The 22,006-nt window shown below is 37.8% G+C and overlaps 1 protein-coding gene across 8 annotated transcripts in view; it reads left to right on the top strand.

The window, feature by feature from the left end:
• DNAH9 (dynein axonemal heavy chain 9) overlaps positions 1–22,006 on the top strand; it is a 468,295-nt gene that overhangs the window by 86,874 nt on the left and 359,415 nt on the right. For all 8 annotated transcript variants that reach the window (XM_049859546.1, XM_049859547.1, XM_049859545.1 and 5 more), the window contains 2 exons: positions 17,653–17,875; positions 18,471–18,637. In XM_049859546.1, the coding sequence (XP_049715503.1) occupies positions 17,653–17,875; positions 18,471–18,637 (390 nt within the window). The remainder of the gene's footprint in view (positions 1–17,652; positions 17,876–18,470; positions 18,638–22,006) is intronic.

Here is a 22,006-nt window from a genome sequence, read left to right as displayed (position 1 = left end):
TTGTGTTTCTTTATCCAGTCTGAGACTCTCTGTCTCTTTATTGGTGCGTTTAGTCCATTTACATTCAGAGTAATTATAGATAAGTATGTGTTTAGTGCTGTCATTTCATTGTAGTTTTGATTTGCATTTCTCTAATGGCTAATGATCGTGAGCATTTCCTCATGTATCTGTTAGCTACCTGAATGTCTTCTTTAGTGAAGTGTCTGTTCATATCTTTTGCCCATTTTTTAATTGGGTTATTTGTCTTTTTGCAGTTGAATTTTTGCAGCATCATGTAGATTTTAGAGATCAGGTGCTGACTGGAAGTGCCATAGCTAGAAACTTTTTCACTGTCTGTAGGTAATGTTTTTACTCTTTTGGTGAAGTCTTTGGATGAGCATAGGTGTTAGATTTTTAGGAGCTCCTACTTATCTAGTTTCTCCTCTGCATTGTTAGTAATGTTTTGAATACTGTTTATGCCATGTATTAGGGCTCCTAACATTGTCTCTATTTTTTCTTCCATGATCTCTATCATTTTAGATTTTATATTTAGGTCTTTGATCCATTTTGAGTTCATTTTTGTGCATGGTATGAGGTATGGGTCTTGTTTCATTTTCGCAGATGGATATCCAGTTCTGCCAGCACCATTTGTTATAAAGACTGTCTTTTCCCCATTTAACTGATTTAGGGCTTTTGTCAAATATCAACTGCTCGTATGTGGATGGCTTAATGTCTCGGTTCTCAATTCTGTTCCACTGATCTATGTATCTGTTGTTGTACCAAGCTGTTTTGACTACTGTGGTGATATAATAGGTTCTAAAATCAGGTAGAGTGAGGCCTCTGACTTTGTTCTTCTTTTCCAATAATGCTTTACTTATCCGGGGCCTCTTTCCCTTCCATATGAAGTTGGTGATTTGTTTCTCCATCTCATTAAAGAGTGTTGTTGGAATTTGGATCAGAATTGCATTAAATCTATAGATTGCTTTTGGCAGAATAGACATTTTACAATGTTAAGTCTTCTTATCCATGAGCAAGGTATGTTTTTCCACTTATATAGGTCTCTTTTGGTTTCTTGCAGAAGTGTTTTGTAGTTTTCTTTGCATAAGTCTTTTACACCTCTGGTAAGATTTATTTCTAAGTATTTTATCTTCTTGGGGGCTACTCTCAATGGTATTGACTTGGTGATTTCCTCTTCGATGTTCTTTTTGTTGGTGTAGAGGAATCCAACTGATTTTTGTATGTTTATCTTGTATCCCGCTACTCTGCTGAACTCTTGTATTAGTTTCAGTAGTTTCCTGGAGTATTCCTTAGGGTTTTCTGAGTATTAGATCATGTCATCTGCAAATAGAGATACTTCTACTTCTTCCTAACCAATCGGATGCCCTTTGTTTCTTTATCTGGCCTAATTGCTCTGGCTAGGACCTCCAGCACAATGTTGAATAGGAGTGGTAATAAAGGCCATCCTTGCCTAGTTCCTGATCTCAAGGGGAATGCTTTCAGACTTTATCCATTTAGGATGATGTTGGCCGTTGGCTTTGTATAAATACCTTTTACTATGTTGAGGAATTTTCCTTCTATTCCTATTTTGCTGAGAGTTTTTATCATGAATGGGTGTTGAACATTGTCAAATGCCTTTTCTGCATCAACTGATAAGATCCTGTGGTTCTTTTGTTTTATGTATATGATGGATTACATTAATTGTTTTTCTAATGTTGAACCATCCCTGCATACCTGGTATGAATCCCAGTTGGTCATGGTGGATTATTTTTTTGGTATGTTGTTGAATTCTATTGGCTAGAATTGTGTTGAGGATTTTTGCATCTGAGTTCATGAGGGGTATAGGTCTGTAATTTTCTTATCTTGTGGTGTCTTTACCTGGTTTTGATATCAGGGATATGGTGGCTTCATAGAATGAGTTAGGTAGTATTCCATCCTTTTCTATGCTCTGAAATACCTTTAGTAGTAGTGATGTTAACTCTTCTCTCAAAGTTTGGCAGAACTCTGCAGTGAAGCCGTTCAGGCCAGGGTTTTTTTTTTTTTTGTTGGGAGTTTTTTTATTACATCTTCAGTCTCTTCTTTTGTTATGGGTCTGTTTAGTTGTTCTGCCTCTGTTTGTGTTAGTTTAGGTACGTAGTGTGTTTCTAGAAATTCATCCATTTCTTCCAGGTTTTCAAGCTTGTAAGGGTACAATTTTTCATAGTAATCTGATATAATTCTTTTAATTGCATTTGGGTCTGTTGTAATATCACCCAGCTCATTTCTTTTTCAGCTTATTTGCTTCCTCTCCTGTTTTTCTTTTGTCAATTTTACCAATGGTTTATCGATTTTGTTAATTTTTACAAAGAACCAGCTTTAAAAAAAAAAAATTTTTTTTTAGGTCTTGTTAATTCTTTCAATTGTTTTTCTGTTTTTTATTTCATTTAATTCTTCTCTAATTTTTATTATTTGCCTTCTTTTGGTGCCTCAGGGTTTCTTTCATTGCTCTCTTTCTATTTGTTCAAGTTGTAGGGATAATTCTTTGATTTTCACCCCTTTCTCTCTTTGTATGCATGCATTTATTGTTATAAATTGACCTCTGAGCACTGCTTTCACTGTGTCCCAATGTTTCTGATAGGAAATGTTTTCATTCTCATTGGATTCTATGAATTTCTTTATTCCATCCTTAATGTCTTCTGTAACCCAGTCTTTTTTGAGCAGGGTATTTTTCAGTTTCCAAGCATTTGATTTCTTTTCCCTGCTTTTTCTGTTATTGATTTCTACTTTTATGGCCTTATGGTCAGAGAAGATGCTTTGTAATATTTCAACGTTTTAGATTCTGTTGAGGCTTTCTTTATGATGTAATATGTGGTCTATTCCAGAGAATGTTCCATGTGCACTAGAAAGGGAAGTACACTTTGCTGCTGTTGGGTGGAGTGTTCCCTATATGCCTATGAAGTCAAGTTGGTTGGTTGTGTCATTTAGATTTTCCATGTCTTTGTTGAGCTTCTTTCTGGGTGTCCTGTCCTTCACCGAAAGTGGTGTGTTGAAGTCTCCTACTATTATTGTGGAGCTGTCGATCTGACTTTTCAGTGCTGATAGAGTTTGTTTTATGTATCTTGCAGCCCTGTCATTGGGTGCATAAATATTTAATATAATTATATCTTCTTTGTATATTGTACTTTCAGCCATTATATAGTGTCCTTCCTGATCCTTTATGATGGATTTAAGTTTAAAGTCTACTTTGTCAGAAATTAATATTGCCACTCCTGCTCTTTTTTGATAATTGTTTGCTTCATATATTTTTTCCATCCTTTGAGGTTTAGTTTGTGTCTCCAAGTCTAAGGTTTATCTCTTGTAGGCACCATATAGATGGATCATTTTTTTAAATCCATTCTGCCACTCTCTGTTTCCTTATTGGTGCATTTAGTCCACTTACATTCAGTGTAATTATGGATAGATATGAATTTAGTGCTATCATTTTGATGTCTTTTTTTGTGTGTTGTTGACAGTTTCTTTTTCCCACTTAATTTTTTGTGCTGAGTAGTTTATCTTTATGTGTTGTCTTTTCCTCATATTTGTTGTTCTTGATTTTGTTTCTGCTAAGTCTCTTATTTTTTTCCTTGTATTTTATTTTGATGCATAGGATAGTTTGTCTCCTTTGTTGTTAACTTAATATTTACCCCTTATTTTCTAAATTTAAACCTAACTTTTAATTCTTCGTATCGCTGTGTCTTCGTCTCCCTATGAAAGATCTATGACTAGATTTCTTAGTCCCTCTTTATTGTTTTAATGTTTTCTTCTTTTACATAATAACGTCACTATTTCCCTGTTTTCAGTGTTTGTTTTTTATCTTGATTTCTTTTTGTGATTTCCCTGTCTTGGTTGACATCTGATTGTTCTGCCCAGTGTTCCAAACTTAGGATGATACCTGATATTATTGATTTTCTAACAAAGAGCTCTCTTTTGTATTTCTTGTAGTTTTGGTTTGGTTTTTACGAATTCCCTAAACTTCTGTTTATCTGGAAATGTGCTAATTTCACCTTCAAATTTGAGAGACAGTTTTGCTCGATATATGATTCTTGGCTGGCAATTTTTTTCCATCAATGCTTTATATGAGTCGTCCCATTGCCTTCTTGCCTGCGTGGTTTCTGCCAAGTAGTCTGAGCTTATTCTTATTGACTCTCCTTTGTAGGTGACTTTTCGTTTATCTCTAGGTGCTCTTAAAATTCTCTCTTTATCTTTGGTTTTGGCAAGTTTGACTATAGCATGTCATGGTGACTTTCTTTTAAAATCTATTTTATGTGGAGTTTGATGAGCGTCTTGGATAGATATCTTCTCATCTTTCACGATATCAGGGAAGTTTTCTGCCAAAAAACCTTCAACAATTCTCTCTGTATTTTCTGTTATCCCTCCCTGTTCTGGTACTCCGATCACTCGTAGGTTATTTCTCTTGATAGAGTCCAACATAATTCTTAAGGTTTCTTCATTTTTTTTAATTCTTTTATCTGATTTTTCTTCAAATATATTGGTGCCAAGTACTTTATCTTCAAGTTCACAAATTCTGCCTTCCACTTGCCCAATTCTGCTCCTCTGACTTTCTATCGAGTTGTCTAATCTGTTAATCTTCTGAATTTCTGATTGCTGTCTTCTATGGATTTTTCCAGCTTATTACATTTTTCACTGTGTTCCTGAATAAGCTTTTTAATTTCTTCAGTTGCTTTATCTCTGTGTTCCTTGGCTTGTTCTGCACATTGCCTCATTTCCTTCCTGTTGTCTTGAAGTGTTCTGTACATTAATCTTTTGTATTCTGCATCTGGTAATTCCAGGAAGGCACTTTCATCTAGAAGATCCCTTGATTCTTTGTTTTGAGAGCTTGTTTTGGCGATCTTGGTCTGTTTATGTGACTTGATATTGACTGTTGTCTCCAAGCCATCTATAAGTTATTGTATTAGTTTATTTTATGTTTGCCTACTGTATCCTAGCTTATTGCTTTGTTTTGTTTTGATATGCCCAAATGGGTCGCTTGTGTGAGCTAGCTTGATTATTTTCTGCTTTGAAGCCCTGATGTCCTGTCACCAGATGGCTAGAGCTGTTATCAGGTATATCAGTGTAGGAGTCCATTCAGTTTTCTTGTATGGATTCAGCTCAGGTGTCCAGGTAGCTGATCATCAAGTGTGTTGTACAGACTCTGTTCTACAGTCTTAGAGGGGCAGGGGTGATTGGTGTAGGTACCAGTATCTGGTTGCAGCAGGGGGTTACACTCTGAACAAGGCAGGAGGCTGAGAATCATCCCCAAGTGTCTCTATGGAAAAAGTGTCCCTTTTCCCTAGAGCATACGGCTGGGTGGGTTCTGCATGCAGACCATAGGCACCCAATGTTTTTGGATGTAAGGAATGGGAGATGTCAGTTATCCTTGGACCCCTGTTGCAGATGGCTGGGTGACCTGAGTGGAGCCACCAGTCCTTAGGCCCCTGATGTGGGTAGGTTAGGACCCTGTTTAATAGGCAAATTGGTGTCAAACATCAAACACCCACCTCTCCACCACACAGCTGAAACAGTTGTAGTCTGCAAGCAAGGGCCTATTCTCCTGAAATAGGCCCACACAGGTCCACGCAAGGGGGAAACTTTACTCAAAGTCCACGGGTCGTTTATGCCTGGACAGGAGACACTTCTGTCCTGAGCGCCCCAGGTTAGTGGAGCTGGCAAATTATCTTTTCCCCCAATTGCAAATTTATTCCTGCTTCAAGGCTGTGAAGATGGCTCTAGGCGCTCAACAGGGCCTACCTCTGGCCCAGGGAAATGAACAGCCACTGAAGCCAGCTTGGGGGTGGGGGGGCATGTTAAAATATACGCAAGTACTTAGCTTTTGTCGAGAGCGTCATTCTTCTCTGGTTGCGAAGACATGAGTAGGCTGTGTGGCTGGCTGCTTCTCCCTGTGGAAACTGGCCAAAAGCTAGCATCACCCCACCTCAGCCACTTCCAGAAATGGTGCCTGAGGGCTGTCCGCAATTCAGGTCTGGTAACTCCTCTCCTCTTCTGAACCGTCTCTTCTTCCCCCTGCTGCTCAGTTCATTTTCTCACTTTGCCTTTGATGTTCAGGGCTCCTAGCTCATCATAAATATACTCGTTTCACTTGTTTTTTCAGATCTTCCTTGTAACAGGGCTCACTGGAAGCATCTGTCTATTCCTCCATCTCAGCCCCGCCTCTAAAAATCTCTTAAAATATATATATATATATTTCAAAATTGCCATTTTAATCATTTTACATGTACAATTTAATGACACTAATTACATTTATAATTTTGTGAGACTATCACCACTATCTATTTCTGAAGTTTTTCATCACCCCAAACAAAAACACAGTACTTCTTAAGTGATAACTCGTCATCCCCCCCCTTCCCAAGGCCCTGGTCACCACAAATAAACTTTCGTTTGTGTGCATTTGCCTGTCCTAGGTATCTCATATAAGTGGAAACATACAATATTTGTCCTTCTGTGTCTGACTTAATTCACTTAACATAATGTTTTCAAGTTTCATCCATGTCATAGCTGTATCCAAACTTCATTTCTCTTTGCAGCTGAATAATATTCATTATATTGAATAAACCACATTTTGTCCATTCATCTGCTGATGGGCACTTCTGTTGTTTCCACCTTTTGGCTATTATGAATAGTGCTGCAGTGAACATTGGTGTACAAGTATCTGTTTGAATCCCTGATTTTAAGTCTTTTGTGTATATACCTAGGAGTGGAATTGCTGGGTCATCTGTTAATTCTGTGTTTAACTTTTTGAGGTACTGCCAAACTGTTTCCTCAGTGGCTGCATCATTTTATATTCCCATGAGCAATGCACGAGGGTACCAATTTCTCCACATCCTTGCCAACACTTACTTTCTATTTTTTTGGTAATAGCCAACCTAGCATTGTGGTTTTGATTTATATTCCCCCAATGACTAATGGGGAGCCGTGACAGCACAGTGGTTAAGAGTTACGTCCACTAACCAAAAGGTCGGCAGTTCAAATCCACCAGCCTCTCCCTGAAAACCCCTATGGGGTAGTTCTTCTGTGTCCCATAGGGCCACTATGAGTTGGAATTAACTCAGTGCCAATGGGTTTTCTTTTTTGCGTGTGCTTTAGGTGAAAGTTTACAGCTCAAGTTAATTTCTCATTCAAAAATTTATACATATATTGTATGTGTACCTAGTTGCAATCTCTATAATGTGACAGCACACTTCCCCTTTCTACCTATGGTTTCCTGTGTCCATTCAACTAGCTCCTGTCCCTTTCTGCCTTCTCATCCCACCTCCGGGCAGGAGCTGCCCATTTAGTCACGTGTATCTACTTGAACTAAGAAGCACACTCTTCACGAATGTTATATTTTATAGTCCAGCCTAATCTTTGCCTGAAGAGTTGGCTTCAGGAATGGTTTTAGTTCTGGGTTAACGGAGGGTCCAGGGCCATATCATCTGGGGTTTCTCTAGTCTCAGTCAGACCATTAAGTCTGGTCTTTTCACGTGAATTTGAGTTCTGCACTATGCTTTTCTCTTGCTCCATCAGGGACTGTCTGTTGTGTTCCCTGTCAGGGTGGTCATTGGTGATAGCCAGCACCATCTACTTCTTCTGGTCTCAGGCTGATGGAGTCTCTGGTTTATGTGGCCCTTTTGTCTCTTGTGCTCATATTTTCTTTGTGTCTTTGATATTCTTTATTATCCTTTGCTCCAGGTGGGTTGGGGCCAATTGATGCATCTTAGATGGCCTCTCGAAAGCTTTTAAGACCCAAAACTCCACTCACCAAAGTGGGATGCAGAACATTTTCTTAATAAATTTTGTTATGCCAATTGGCCTAGATTCCCCCGGAACTCGTTTTAATGACTAATGATATTGAGCATCTTTTCATGTGCCTGTTGGCCATTTGAGTATCTTCCCTGGAGAAGTATCTATTCAAATCTTTTGCCCATGTTTTAATTGGGCTGTTTGTCTTTTTGTTGTTGAATTGCAGAACATATAAATTTCAAAATCAGTTTGCAAAAGAAAAAAATATGTTGCAATTTTGCTTATACTTGCAGTGACTAAGATCAGTTTGGGGAGAACTGATATGTTCATGGTTTTGAGTATTCTTGTCCATGAACATGTTATCTCTCCATTTATTTATGTCTTCTTTAATATCTTTTAGTGGAATTTTGTATCATTACCTTTAAAAAAATCTACATTGTCCTCAGTATTTTATGTTTTTGTTCCTAGTATAAATGATATTTTAAAATCATATTTTTCTTTGAAAATGGGATTGATTTCTGTATATTGATTTTGTATCTGCAACTTACTAATTAATTCTAATAATTTATCTAGATGCCCTTTTGAATTTCCTATGTAGGTAGTCATCATCTACAAATTATAATTTTATTTCTTTCTTTTCAGGCTTTATGCATTTTATTCCTATTTCTCATCTTACTGCATTGGCTAGGATTTGCAGTGTAATGTTGAGTAGAAGTGGTGATGACAGGCACCCTTGTCTTCTTCCTAATCTTAAAGGGGATGCTTTCAATGTTTCACTATGAAGTATAATATTTGCTGTGTATTTTTTAAAATATACTCTTTATCTGATTAAAGAAGATTCCTTCAGTTCTTAATTTGTCAAGAGGATTTAGCATAAATAGGTAATAATTTTGTCAAGTGTTTTTTCTACCTCTATTAATTTTTAACCTCACAATGTTAAAATGGTGAATATATTATTTGATTTCTAATATTAAACCAATTTAGCATTACTGGTAAACCCAACATGAAGGAGTATCTTTGCCAATATACACAGTTAGTTTTTATTTTCATGTGTGTAACATCTCTGCATCTATGTTTACAATTGAGACTAGTCTACAATTTTCTTATGTTTTGTCTGATCTTGGTTTTGTGGTTCTGTTAGTTTCATAAATTAAATCAGGAAGGAATCCTTCTTGTGTATTCTCTGGAAGAGTTGTTGTAAGATTGGAATTCTCTGATCCTTGAAAGTTTGATTTATATCTCCTATTGAGCCATCTGGGTCTGGTGTTTTCTTTGTGGAAAAATTTCCACCTATAATTTTTTTAATGGTTATAGGGATATTATGGTTTTCTGTTCCTCAGTTCCTTACTAATTCCTACTTTAATAGGAATTTATCCATTCCATGTAAATCTTTAAATTATTGTCATAAAATTTATAATATATCCTCTTACCTATTTAGCCTGTGCCAAGTCAGTTGCTGTGCTGCCTTTTCATTCCTATTTTTATTTGTATTTTCTGACATAATTAATCTTGCCAGAAATTTATGGAAAACAATCTTGTCAAGTAATTGATCCTCTTTAAGATAGTTTGATTTCCATTTCAACACTTTATTCTTTTATGAAGGAGCCTTGGTGGTGCAATGGTTAAAGTACTTAGCTGCTAACCAAAATGTCAGCTGACTGAGTCCACTGGACCGCTTCACTGGAGAAAAGACCTGGCGACTGCTCTTCCAAAGATTTCAGCCTAGGGTACCCTATGAAGTGGTTCCGCTCTGTCTATAGGGTCGCGAGGAGTCAAAATCAACTCCACAGCAAACAACAACAGCATTTTTTTATGTTTACTATTTCCTTTCTTTGAATTTATTTGCTGTTCTTTTGCTAATTTAAGATGCATTCTTTGCTTATTAATTTTGAGCTGTTTGTCTTTTGAATGTTAAGATTTTAAGTTATAAATTTCCTTCTTAATACAATTTTGCCTTTATCCAAATAGTTTTAATGTGTAATATTTTCATTATAATTTAGTTCTGAATATTTAAAAATATCCATTATGATTGAACTTTTTTATTAATTTCAAAAACAGGTTTTTTCTAGTTACATTTATATTATTAATTTCTGAATTAATTGCATTGTGATCAGAGACTGTGATCTTTTTAAAATGAACTTAAATTTGCCAAGGTTGCTTTATACACTACAATATGGTCAGCTCTTATGTATATCCTGCGCGCATCTGAAGAGATGGTGTATTCTGTAACTGCTGTTTCGTACATGCCTATTTGATCAAGATTATTATTTGTGCTCTTCAAATCTACTGTATCCTCATTGGCTTTTATTTATTTGTCTGCTTACTTCATCAGTTACTGAGATAATTGTGTTAAAATCTTTCACTTTGATGGTGGATCGTCAATTTCTGCTTCTAATTCAGTCACTTTTGTTTAATATACTTTAATGGGTATCTTGTAGTGAGTATAAAGGTTTTGACTTTTTGTATCTTCCTGGCAAATTAAACATTTAATGCAAATGTAAATAGCCTAAAATGACCTTATTACTAATTATATTTCTTCAAGTAAAGTGATTTTGTCTTATATTAATATAGCTAAACCAGTTTTCTTTTGTATGACATTTACCTGGTGTATCTTTTTTTTTAATCCTTTGGTATTCAATCTTTCTGTGTCCTTATATTAGAGGAAGTTTTTATAATCAGCATAGGACTGCATTTTTTATCCAGTTTAATAATATTTAATAATATTTACCTTTTCCTTTTTCCCCCCTCCCTTCTTGTCCACTTTTGGGTTGAATGTTTTTTATGTCTCCTTGTATTTTTCCTGTTCCATTTTTTGCCTTCTGCTAACTTGGATGTTGTACTATCTGGAACTACTGTTCTTGCGGCCACTATAGCTATTTTAAAAACTGTCTTAGTTATCTAGTGGTGCTATAACAAATACCACAAGTGAATGGTTTTAACAAGAAACGTTTATTTTCTCACAGTAAAGTAGGTTAAAAGTCCAAATTCAGGATGTTAGCTCCAAGGGAATGCTTTCTCTGTCAGCTCTGGAGGAAGGTCTTTGTCCTCAGTCTTCCCCTGGCTGAAGAGCTTCTCAGGCACAGGGACCCCAGGTCCAAGTGATGTGCTTTGCTCCGGTGCTGCTTTCTTGGTGGTATGAGGTCCCCCGTCTCTCTGCTTGATTCTGTCTTTTATATCTCAAGAGATTTCCTGTAGACACAATCGAATCCTGTAGGTTGAGTCCTGCCTCACTAACACAAGTGCTGCCCATCCTCCCTCATTAACATCATAGAGGCAGGATTTGGCACAACCAAAAAAAAAAACCAAACCCAGTGCCGTGGAGTCCATTCCCACTCATAGCGACCCTATAGGACAGAGTAGAACTGCCCCATAGAGTTTCCAAGGAGCGCCTGGTGGATTCAAACTGCTGACCCTTTGGTTAGCAGCCGTAGTACTTAACCACTACACCACCAGGGTTTCCAACATATAGGAAAATCAATACCGGGAATCATGGCCCAGCCCAATTGATACACACATTTTTGGGGGGACATAATTCAATCCATGACAAAAAGCATCCTTAAAAATAATAAATTTACCAGTATTTTTATTCTCTTTACAACCAATACAAAGACCTTAGAATGTGTCAGTCTTAATTATTCATCCATCTAATTCTCTCATTCCCAGTAATTGTAATCGCTCCCTCTTGTTTATATAAACCCTACAGATTATACTTTATTTTTATTCGTCCAATGGTTATTTAAATTTATCTACGTGGTTTCCAATATCCTTGGTCATTATTCCTTCCTGCATTATAGACTTTCTACTTGAGGTTTATCCATTAAAAGTTCCTTTAATACAGGGTCTGTAAGTGGAACTCTATCATTCTTCCTTTGAAAATATCTTTATTTTGCCCCTGTTCTTGAAAAAGTGGCTTTGTTGATGAGAGAATTCTAGGAGGACAGATTAGATATTTTTTCTGAGTCTATTGAAGTTATAATTTCACTGTATCCTGGCTTTCATTTTTACTGTTGAGCAATTAGCCATCCATCTAATTTTTTTTTTTTTTAGAAAACTTTCTTTGATCTGAAGTTAATTTTAAGACTTTCTTTTTCATCTTTGATGACCTTCAGTTTCATAATTAAGAATCTGTGTAAGGGCTTTTTAATTTCATTTGTTGTGCAAAGGATACACTGGTTCAAAAATTCTGCATGTACAATTCAGTGATAGTATTTATATTCTTTATGTAGTGTAACCATTGTTGCTATCCTTTTCCAAATTATTACACCACCATTAATGTTAATCCACTGTCCCCTAATCTTCTCATCTAACCTTTTGAGATGCTGTTGTCGTTTTGATCCCATTTAGATAAATCTTTGAGAGAGCGCGGTGCTCAAGGCAGACATACTTTATTAATTAGACTAAACTGTCGTTTGGGTCAAATCAGACTTCCAGGAAAAGTTTTGGCTTGAGGTTTAAAGTTTAAAGATTATCTCAGAGCAATAGTTTCAGGTATTCATCCAGCCTCAGTGGCTCCAGATGGTCTGGATACTATTGAGAATTTGAAATTCTGTTTTGTTTTTTCCCACTTTTGATCAGAATTCTTCTACAGAATTTTAGATCAAAATGTTCAGTAATGGTAGCTGGACACTGTCGAGTTCTTCTGGTTTCATGGCACAGAAAGCAGATGTTCATGGTGGCAGCATTTCCTCTTCCAAGCCCTGGCTCTCTTTCTTCCTATGTGAGGGCTTTCTTGGTCTTACTTTTCTTTCAACTGTTCAAGAAAGTTCTCAGCCATAATCTCCTCAAATGATGCTTCTTCTCCTCCACTCTCTCCTCTCCTTCTGGAAGTCTTATTAGATTTCTTTGAGATCTCACCATTTATCTATCTTTCAACAACTTTTCATATTTTTTGTCTCTTTGCACTGAAGTTTGAGTAACTTCTCCACTTCCATCATACAACATTTGAATTCTGTCTTTCAGCTTTGTCTAATCTCTTGTTTAATCCATTTATTAAACTTTAAATATTAACAATATTTTTCATTTCTAGACCTTCTTCTTGGCTATTTTACAAATTTACTTGCTAGGTATTACACTCTTGTTCCTTGCTCAAATTTTAAGGCTTCTCTTCTGTTTATTTGCATTTAAAGGTTTAGGAAATACTTACTAGAGCATGATCTTAAGAAAACTTTTGATTTGTCAACTTAAAATGGTAGGTTTCTTCATACTGTATGTCTTAGTTATCTAGTGCTGCTATAACAGAAATATCACAAGCAGATGGCATCAACAAATGGAAATTTATTTTCTCACAGTCTAGTAGGCTCGAAGTTGGAATTCAGGGCACTAGTTCCAGGGAAGACTTTCTCTGTCTGTTGTCTCTGGGGAAAGGTCCTTGCCACCAATCTTCCCCTGGTCTAGGAGCTTCTCAGCACAGGGATCCCAGGTCCAGAGGACTCGCTGTACCCCTGGCATGACTTTCTTGGTCATATGAGGTTCCCCTCCTCTGCTCAATTCTTTTTTTGTATCTCAAAAGAGACTGGCTCAAGATACAACCTGATCTTGTAGATTGAGTCCTGCCTCATTAATATAACTGCCTCTAATCCTGCCTCATTAACATCATACAGGTAGGATTTACAACACAGGAAAATCACATCAGATGACAAAATGGTGGACAATCACACAATACTGCGAATCATGACCTAGCAAGTTGATACACATTTTGGAAGACACAGTTCAATCCATAACACCATGTATTAAAGATGATGTGAAGGCCTACAAAATATTATTGCTTTTTTCTTCTGGAATTACCCATTAGCGTAGCACAATGTGATCATTTTTGCATCAATAGACTACATGTTGAAAGCCCTTCTATCCCTCTTTTCACAGAGTGATGCCATCACAGACCGTGTTTTTCATGTTATCTACTTTAATAAGTTGTATTACTTCTCTGAATCCATCCTGCAATAATACAATGGTCCACACACTATCACTGCTTCTGGGCATAGTTGGAGAGTCTCTTAAACTAACTCCATTCCTGACTGTGAGACAATGCTGAAATCATGTTTGAACTTAAAGGGCGAGCTGGAGGAAGAGCAGTGGTGGTGACCACTGAGACTGTCAGAGCTTATCTAGGCTTCTGAATGTCGATTTCCAAAAAAGCATTTTTGTATAAACTGATATACCATGCTTAAAAGGAAGAAGTTGTTTTTCTTAGTTAGTCTAGAATTGATGTTCCAGAAACTGCAGAGAAAGCACTTTCCACTGCTATGTGGGAAAGAAATAGCACAGTAAGGCACCTAAACAGGATATCTTTTGTTCAGTAAACAGACTAAATATAGCTATTTTATTCCAATATCTGAAATCTTCACAGTTCTAATTTTGCTGTTTCTGCTGGCACCCACTCAGGAGTTCTGACTTCTTTCTTCGTGTATTTTGTAATTTTTTTTATTGTAAAGTCATGTTCCTTGGAATTTTATCTGTGGGAATCCTTTGAGGACTGGATTCTAGTTCCAATCCTCCGGAAGGATTTGCGTTTGTTTCTGCCAGTCATCAAGGGACTCTACCAACCCCAGACCACTTAAACTACAACCTGCCATAGTTCAGCCAGTGCCAAGGCAAGACAGGCAATTTTCCATGTGGTTCCTTCTGTGCAATGTATTTATTATTTGCTTGTGCGTATGGTGTCCCAACTTTACTTGCAGCCTTCTCCTTACCTTGTGTGTTGCCTAGGCTTAATCACGTGTCCCCTGTATCAAAATTGAAGGTCAGAGTCTCCAGGATTTAGTAGAAGCTTTTTTTTTTGTCATGTGAAAGGAAACCCTGTTGGCATAGTGGTTAAGTGCTACAGCTGCTAACCAAAGGGTTGGCAGATCAAATCCGCCAGGCGCTCCTTGGAAACTCTATGGGGCAGTTCTACTCTGTCCTATAGGGTCGCTATGAGTCGGAATCGACTCGATGGCACTGGGTTTGTTGTGTTTTTTTTTTGGTATCATGTAAAAACCAGCTTTGGATCTTTTTTACTCCCAGGGTTCTTTCTTTCACTACATTTTCGGTCTCTGGAGATTCCTTAATTTCGTGCCAGGGATTAAGAGCAACGGCTGCTAACCAAAAGGTCGGCAGTTCAAATCCACGAGCTGCTCCTTGGAAACCCTATGGGGCAGTCTACTCTGTCCTACAGGTTGGCTATGAGTCAGAATTGTCTCGGCGCAATGGGTTTAGTTTAGTTTTCTTTTTTTTTTTTTTTTTGGATAGTGATGCATTATAAAACTTTTTTTTCCAACTATTTGCTTAAATATTTTGTTGTTTTATCAGAAGGGTCATTTCTGTTATCATGTATACCAAACAGCTAGAAGCAGAAGTCCACCATTCTCTAACTTATTCTCCAATCAGGCTTTTAGTATACCTTTTCACTGAAATCATTCTTGTCAAGATCATGAATTATTTCCACATGATTGAATCCAATGGTAATTATCAGTCTTTGTCTTACTTGTGCCTCTCAGCAGTACTTGTTACATCTGATAACTCCCTCCTTCCTAAGCCGTTTCTTCATTTGGCCTTCAGCGTATTTCACTTTCCTTGTTTCCCTTCTGTCTTACTGGCTAAGCATTCTGGGTGTCTGTATTAGTCTCCTAGGCCTGTCATAACAAGACATAAATATAAAACTGGGTGGCTTTATGAGAACAGAAATAGATTGTCTCGCAATTCTGGAGGCTGGGAGTCCGTATGAGGGTGTCAGCCATGTTGATAACTTCTGAGGCTTTGAAGGGGAATGTGTTCCATTCCTCTCTTCTAGCTTCTGGTACCTTTGGGTGTTCCTTGGCTTACAGCTGCAGCATTGTGTGGCATCCTTCGTCTGTCTCCCTGTCTCTGTGTATCTTCTCTTTTGTAAGGATGCCAGTAATACAGGATTAGGACCCATCTGGCTCCCTTATGACATCATGCTAACCTGAATGTTAACGTCTTCAAAGACCCTCTTTCCAAATAAGGTCATATTCACATGTACCGGGGGTTCAGACTTCAGCATATCTTTTTGGAGGCTACAATACAATTGATAACAGTCTCTTTGCTGGACTTTTCTCTTCTAGGCCTCTAAATATTAGAATTTCTGAAGTCTCAATCCTGGAATTTTTTCTCTCTATGTAAAAAAAAAAAAAAAAAAAAATTATGTATTTATTTTCCAAGAGACATCCAGCCCAAGGCTTTAAATCTATCTCTTTGTTAATAACTAACATTTATATTTTCAGCCCCAATATCTCTCAAAAACCCCAGACTTATATTCAACTGCCTAATAAATTTCTGCTTCCTGTGTCTAGTGTCTGTCAAGCACCTCACAACTCACATGTTTAGAACCTAGTCCTTTCTCTGTCCCTGGCCAAAAAAAAAAAAAACAGTCTTCCCCAATTCTTCCCCATCTGTAAATGGCATCACCATTTACCCAGTTTCCAGGAGCCATTATTGATTTATCTCATTCCCTCACATGACATAATGTTGAGTCTGGCCACTCTTCACAGACAGCATCCAAGTCAAAGCCAATATCTTTTGTCATCTTAATCACCCCTGTCTCTGTTCTTGTCTCACCTCCACTGCCACCATCACGGCTACCATCTCTGCCACCTCCAGCTACTATCTGTTCTCTTCCAAATACAGATCTTTTTGAAAATGTAGATCAAGTTATGCCATTCTCCTACTGAGAATTCTCACACTTAGTATAAAATCTGAACTTCTCGCCATGGCCAGTAAAGCCTACATTGTGTGGTGCCTCGTTATTTCTCTGACCTCTTCTCCCTCCACAGTTCCTCTTACTCCTTTTATTGTTCTGCCACCCTGACTTTTTCCGTTTTCCTCAGAAAAACTACTCCTTGATGTGGCCTCAGGCGCTTTGCTTTTGCTGTTTCCTTTACCTCTTCTAGGCCTCTAAATATTAGAATTCCTGAAGTCTCAATCTCCCCCCATTTCTTCCTCACTCACTCCTTCACATCGTCTAGGTTCTGTCCAAATACCAGCTTCACAGAGAAGCCTTCACTGACCACCCCAAAGAAAACAGTCCTGTCCTTATACTCTATCCCTTTATCCTGATTTATATTTTTATAAAAAATATTTTTATAGCACTCATTATTACATGAAATTATGCAATTTATTTAGTTGGTTTGTTTAGTATTCATTTTTTCCCATTAGAATACAAGCTTTTCAAGGGTAGAGTCTGTTTATCTTATTTATCATTCTATCTTCAGGACCTGGAAGCATGCTGGGGCTCATAATAGATGTTCAGTAAATGTTTTTTTTTAATTAAAGAATGAATCTAATTTAACCCTTACAATAAGTAAAGAGATAGAAATTATTGTTCCAGTGTTATAGGTAAGGAGACTGAGGCTCAGACACATTAAATGACTTGGCCAGGGTCACAAATCTAGTGTCAAATTCAAACCCAGGTATGGGTGACCTTAGAGACCAGGTGCTGTTTGTTTGTTTTTCTTTTTTGTTTGAATGCTGTGTTTGTAATAATTTCAGACTTACAAAAATAGTAGAGAATTCCTTTATACCCTTCATCCAGCTTTCCCAAATATTAACATCTTGCATAACCATAGCACAATTATCAAAGTCAGGAAATTAACATAGATACAAAACTATTAATTGATCTAAAGACTTTATTCAAATTTCACCAGTTACCCCACTAAACTCTCTTTTCTGGTCCAGGATCCAATTCAGGACAGCACAGTGCATTTAGGTATCAGATTTCCTTAGTCTTCTCCTTGTCTTGCCTTGTCCTCATGACCTTGACTCTTTTGCAGAGGTCCATGTCTTAACATCAGGGTAAAATATATCCAAAGTGCTTGACACATGATAAGTTTTCCGTAATAACTACTATTACTTTGGGAAAAATAAGTAAATCTACCTTTTGAGAAGTGGAAGAAGGATGGTCCCTCATATTCTGTTTGTTTTGCTTAGCTTGGCCGACCTTGAAGTGTTTATAAAAAATAGTGAGAATGGCTTGCTCATGAAAGTTGAAAAAGGAGATTTCAAAGGACTGGTTGAGATTATGGGACACCTTATGGCTCTTAAGGAACGGCAGAGCAGCACAGATGAGATGTTTGAGCCCTTGAAGCAAACTATTGAATTGCTGAAGACCTATGAACAAGAATTGCCGGATACAGTATATAAGCAGCTGGAGGTCAGTGCAAAGCTTGTTGTTTTTATAGAAGAAATGGAGTGAAAGTTTCAGAATTTTTAGGTGGGCTGGTTTGAAGTGACTGAAAAACAGAGGACTTGGTGATGACCCAAGGTCTATCTTTCAGAACTATAGTGTGTGTAGCATATCTAGAATGTCTAGTGCATTCTGGAAACTCAGTAAATATGAGAGAATGTAATGCTGAATATATGTGGGAGAATTGATATATACGAAATCACGCCCCCCCAAAATTAAAGGGGGAATAACAGGTCTAAGGGATATTAGATGGTCTAGGAGAAAATGTTGGGCATAAAAGACAATGAACAATCACTCCTAAAGAATATAGAAAAAGGTGAGGGTTACTGGGTTAGCGGTTGAAGAATAGTATAGAGTCATAGGTAAGTGATAGTTGGGAGCATGGGCAACCAGGGTGATAAGTCAAGGAAGGTGGGGCTCCTAGAGAATGGGCCAATGACAGCAACACATAATAGTATGACCTTTTATCCTAGATGAAGATACCTGGGTACTGTCCAGTTTCAGGTCTGTGGGGAAGGGAGAGCAGTGTGTTGGTTTAACCACATTGAGGTCTCCTTTGCAGGAGCTACCAGAGAAATGGAACAACATAAAAAAGTTGGCCATCACAGTGAGGCAGCAGGTGGCCCCACTGCAGGCGAATGAAGTGACCCTCCTCCGCCAAAGGTGCACAGCCTTTGATGCTGAGCAGCAGCAATTCTGGGAGCAATTCCACAAAGAAGCTCCCTTCAGGTATGGACCTAAGTGGCTACTGTTGCTTCCTTTCCTTTCAACATTGCAATCATTTGAGTTATTGAAGATCCTTCTGCTGAGTTTGTGTATTTTAGCAGATAAAGACCATTCAACAGTCTTCCTTTCCATTAAGGTCAGATGGTTGGAACACGATGCTAATGTGGGCACAGCCCTACCAAGGTTTTTATATAATGGCCAAACGTTGTATGAACACCCTGTCTTTAGAAAAAAATTCTAGAAACTTGTCATGTTTCTGGTTTATAAAGAGATTATGTGTTGTAATATTAGCTACTAGGTTTTTTAGTAGACTTCTAGCACTCGAAGTTCTCTGACAGACTTCTGTTCTTTTTATTTTAAAAAAATGGCTAATGAAATTTTAAAATAATTTTTTTGTTTCCCTAGAAGATTTTTTCCTTTTTTTTTTTTATTGCGCTTTAAGCAGAAGTTTACAGTTCAAATTAGTTTCTCATACAAAAATTTATGCACACATTGTGATGTGACCCTAGTTGTTCTCCCTACAATGTGACAGCACCATCCTCCTTTCCACCCTGGATTTCCTGGGTCCATTCAACCAGCCGCTATGCCTTTTTGCCTTCTCATCTCACCTCCAGACAGGAGCTGCCCATTTAGTCTCACATATCTACTTGAGCTAAGAAGCACTCTCTTCACGAGTATCATTTTATGTCTTATAGTCCAGTCTAATCTTTGAAGAGCTGACTTCGGGGATGGTTTCAGTTCTGGTCTAACAGAGTCTGGGGGCCATGTCTTCTGGGGTCTCTCCATTCTCAGTCAAACCATTCAGTCTGGTCTTTTTATGAGAATTTGGGGTCTGCATCCCAATGTTCTCCTGTTGCATCAGGGATTCTCTGTTGTGTTCCCTGTCAGGGCAGTGCATTGGTGGTAACCAGGCACCATCTAGTTCTTCTGGTCTCAGGCTGATGGAGTCTCTAGTTTATGTGGCCCTTTTTGTCTCTTGGGCTCATATTTTCCTTGTGTCTTTGGTGTTCTTCATTCTCCGTTGTTCCAGGTGGGTTGGGACCAATTGATGCATCTTAGATGGCCTCTCGCTAGCTTTTAAGACCCCAGACGCCACTCACCAAAATGGGATGCAGAACACTTTCTTAATAAACTTTTTTATGCCAATTGACCTAGATGTCCCCTGAAACCATGGTTCCCAGACCCCTGCCTCTGCTACTCTGTCCCTCAAAGTGTTTGATTGTATTCAGGAAACTTCTTAAATTTTGATTTAGTCCAGTTGTTCTGACTTCCCCTGTACTGTGTGTTGTCTTTCCCTTCACCTAAGATAATTCTTATTTACTATCTAACCAAACCAAACCAAACCCACTGCCGTTGAGTCAATTCCAACTCATAGCGACCCTAGAGGACAGAGTAGAACTGCCCCATAGAGTTTCCAAGAAGCTCCTGGCAGATTCGAACTGCCGAGCTTTTGGTTAGCAGCCATAGCACTTAACCACTACGCCACCGGGGTTTCCATTTATTGTCTAGTCAGTGAATTCTCCTCTCCTTCCTCCCCACCCTCTAGCCATCAAAGAATGTTTTCTTCTGTGCTTAAACCTTTTCTTGATTTCTTAAAATAATAGTCTCATGCAATATTTGTCCTCTTGTGACTGACTAATTTCACTCAGCATAATGCCTTCCAGAAATTTTAAAATAATTTTGCAAGGCATTTTGTTAGTCTGAAAGGAGAATTTGAAGTGAAGGACTTACATCAGGGTCTGTCTCTCTGCTTAGTAATGCTCAGACACCTCCCCTACTTGCTTTTTTTCATTTTTTAATTTACTTTACTTTTTGTTGTTGTTGAGAATATATTCAGCAGAACATACACCAATTTAACAATTTCCACAGGTACAATTCAGTGACATTGATTAAATTCTTCAAGTTGTGTAAGCATTCTTACCATTGTTTTCTGAATTGCTCCTCTCTCATTAACATAAACTCAATGCCCCATAAGTTTCTTAAATGATCTTTTGAGTTGCAGTTATCAATTTGATCCCATATAAATAGTTCTTAAAAGAGCACAATACTCAAGACAGACATTCTTTCTAGTTACAGTAAGCTACTGTATGATTTTAACAAGAATTCAGGGGATATTTTGGTTTAAAGATTATCTCAGAGCAATAGTTTCAGGGGCTCATTCAGCCTCTGTGGCTCCAGAAAGTCTGAAGTCCATAAAAATTTGAATTTTCCCCCTTTTGATCAGGGTTCTTCAATAGAATCTTTGATCAAAATGTTCAGTAATGGTAGCGGGCACCATCCAGCTTTTCTGGTCTCATGGCAAAAGAGGCAACTGTTCATGGAGGCAGTTAGCCACACATTCCATGTCTTTATCCTATTCCTGACTCTCCTTCCTCTGTTGCACCAGGCAAATAGAGACCAATTATTGTTCCTTGGATGTCTACTTGCAAGTTTTTAAGACCCCAGGCACTATGCAATGAACTAGGGGGCAGAACAGAAGCACTAAACATATTATTAGGTCACTTAACTGGGATGTTCTATGAAACTGTGACCCTACACCTCCAAACCAAGAAATCATACCCCATGAGGCATTTGGTTGTACATAAGCAGCCTCAGCAGCTGCTCTTTTTGGTTGTTATTGTAAATATATCTATCACACAACTTTTTCCAGTTCAACTTTTTACAGGTGTACAACTTATTGACAACAATTACTCTAATCAGCTGTGCAACCCTCCCCTTAATCAATGTGATTTTTCTGTCATCGTAAACTGAAACTCTACTCCATAAGCAACAATCCCACATTTCACCTTCCCTCCAGCCCTTCGTAATCACTAACAAACTTTGGTATCCATGCATTTGCCTGTTCTTCTCTTTTTATGTAAGTGAGGTCATACAGTGTCCTTTTGTGACTGACTTTCTTCATTCAATGTAGTGTCTTCGAGCTCCGTCCATCTTAAAGCATGTATCAAGGCTTCATTTCTTTTTCTGGTTGAGTAGTATCCCATTGTATGTATGCACCACATTTTGTTTATCCATTCATCCACTGATGGGCATTTAGGCTGTTTCTACATTTTGGCTATTTCAAATAATACTGCAATGAACATTGATAAGTATGTCTGATCATGTCACTGCTTATAAGTCCTAGCAGTAGAATTGCTGGGTCATATGATAGTTCTGCTTTAGTTTTTTTAGGAACCACCACACTGTTTTCAACAGTGGTTATACCTTTTTTCATTCCCATCAGCAATGGATAAGAGTCCCAATTTCCTCATATTCTCACAAACGTTTGTTATTTTTTTTTATCTTAGTCATCCTAGTGGGAGTGATGACCAAAGAGAGAGGACTGTACCCCCTGGTAGACAGACTGATTGTTGTGAAATATCTTGCCAGGGC

This window comes from Elephas maximus, chromosome 19 (genome assembly GCF_024166365.1).
Source record: "Elephas maximus indicus isolate mEleMax1 chromosome 19, mEleMax1 primary haplotype, whole genome shotgun sequence".
NCBI lineage: Eukaryota > Metazoa > Chordata > Mammalia > Proboscidea > Elephantidae > Elephas > Elephas maximus.
Note: the sequence above shows the minus strand (reverse complement) of the source record. Positions and strands in the feature narration are given on the sequence as shown.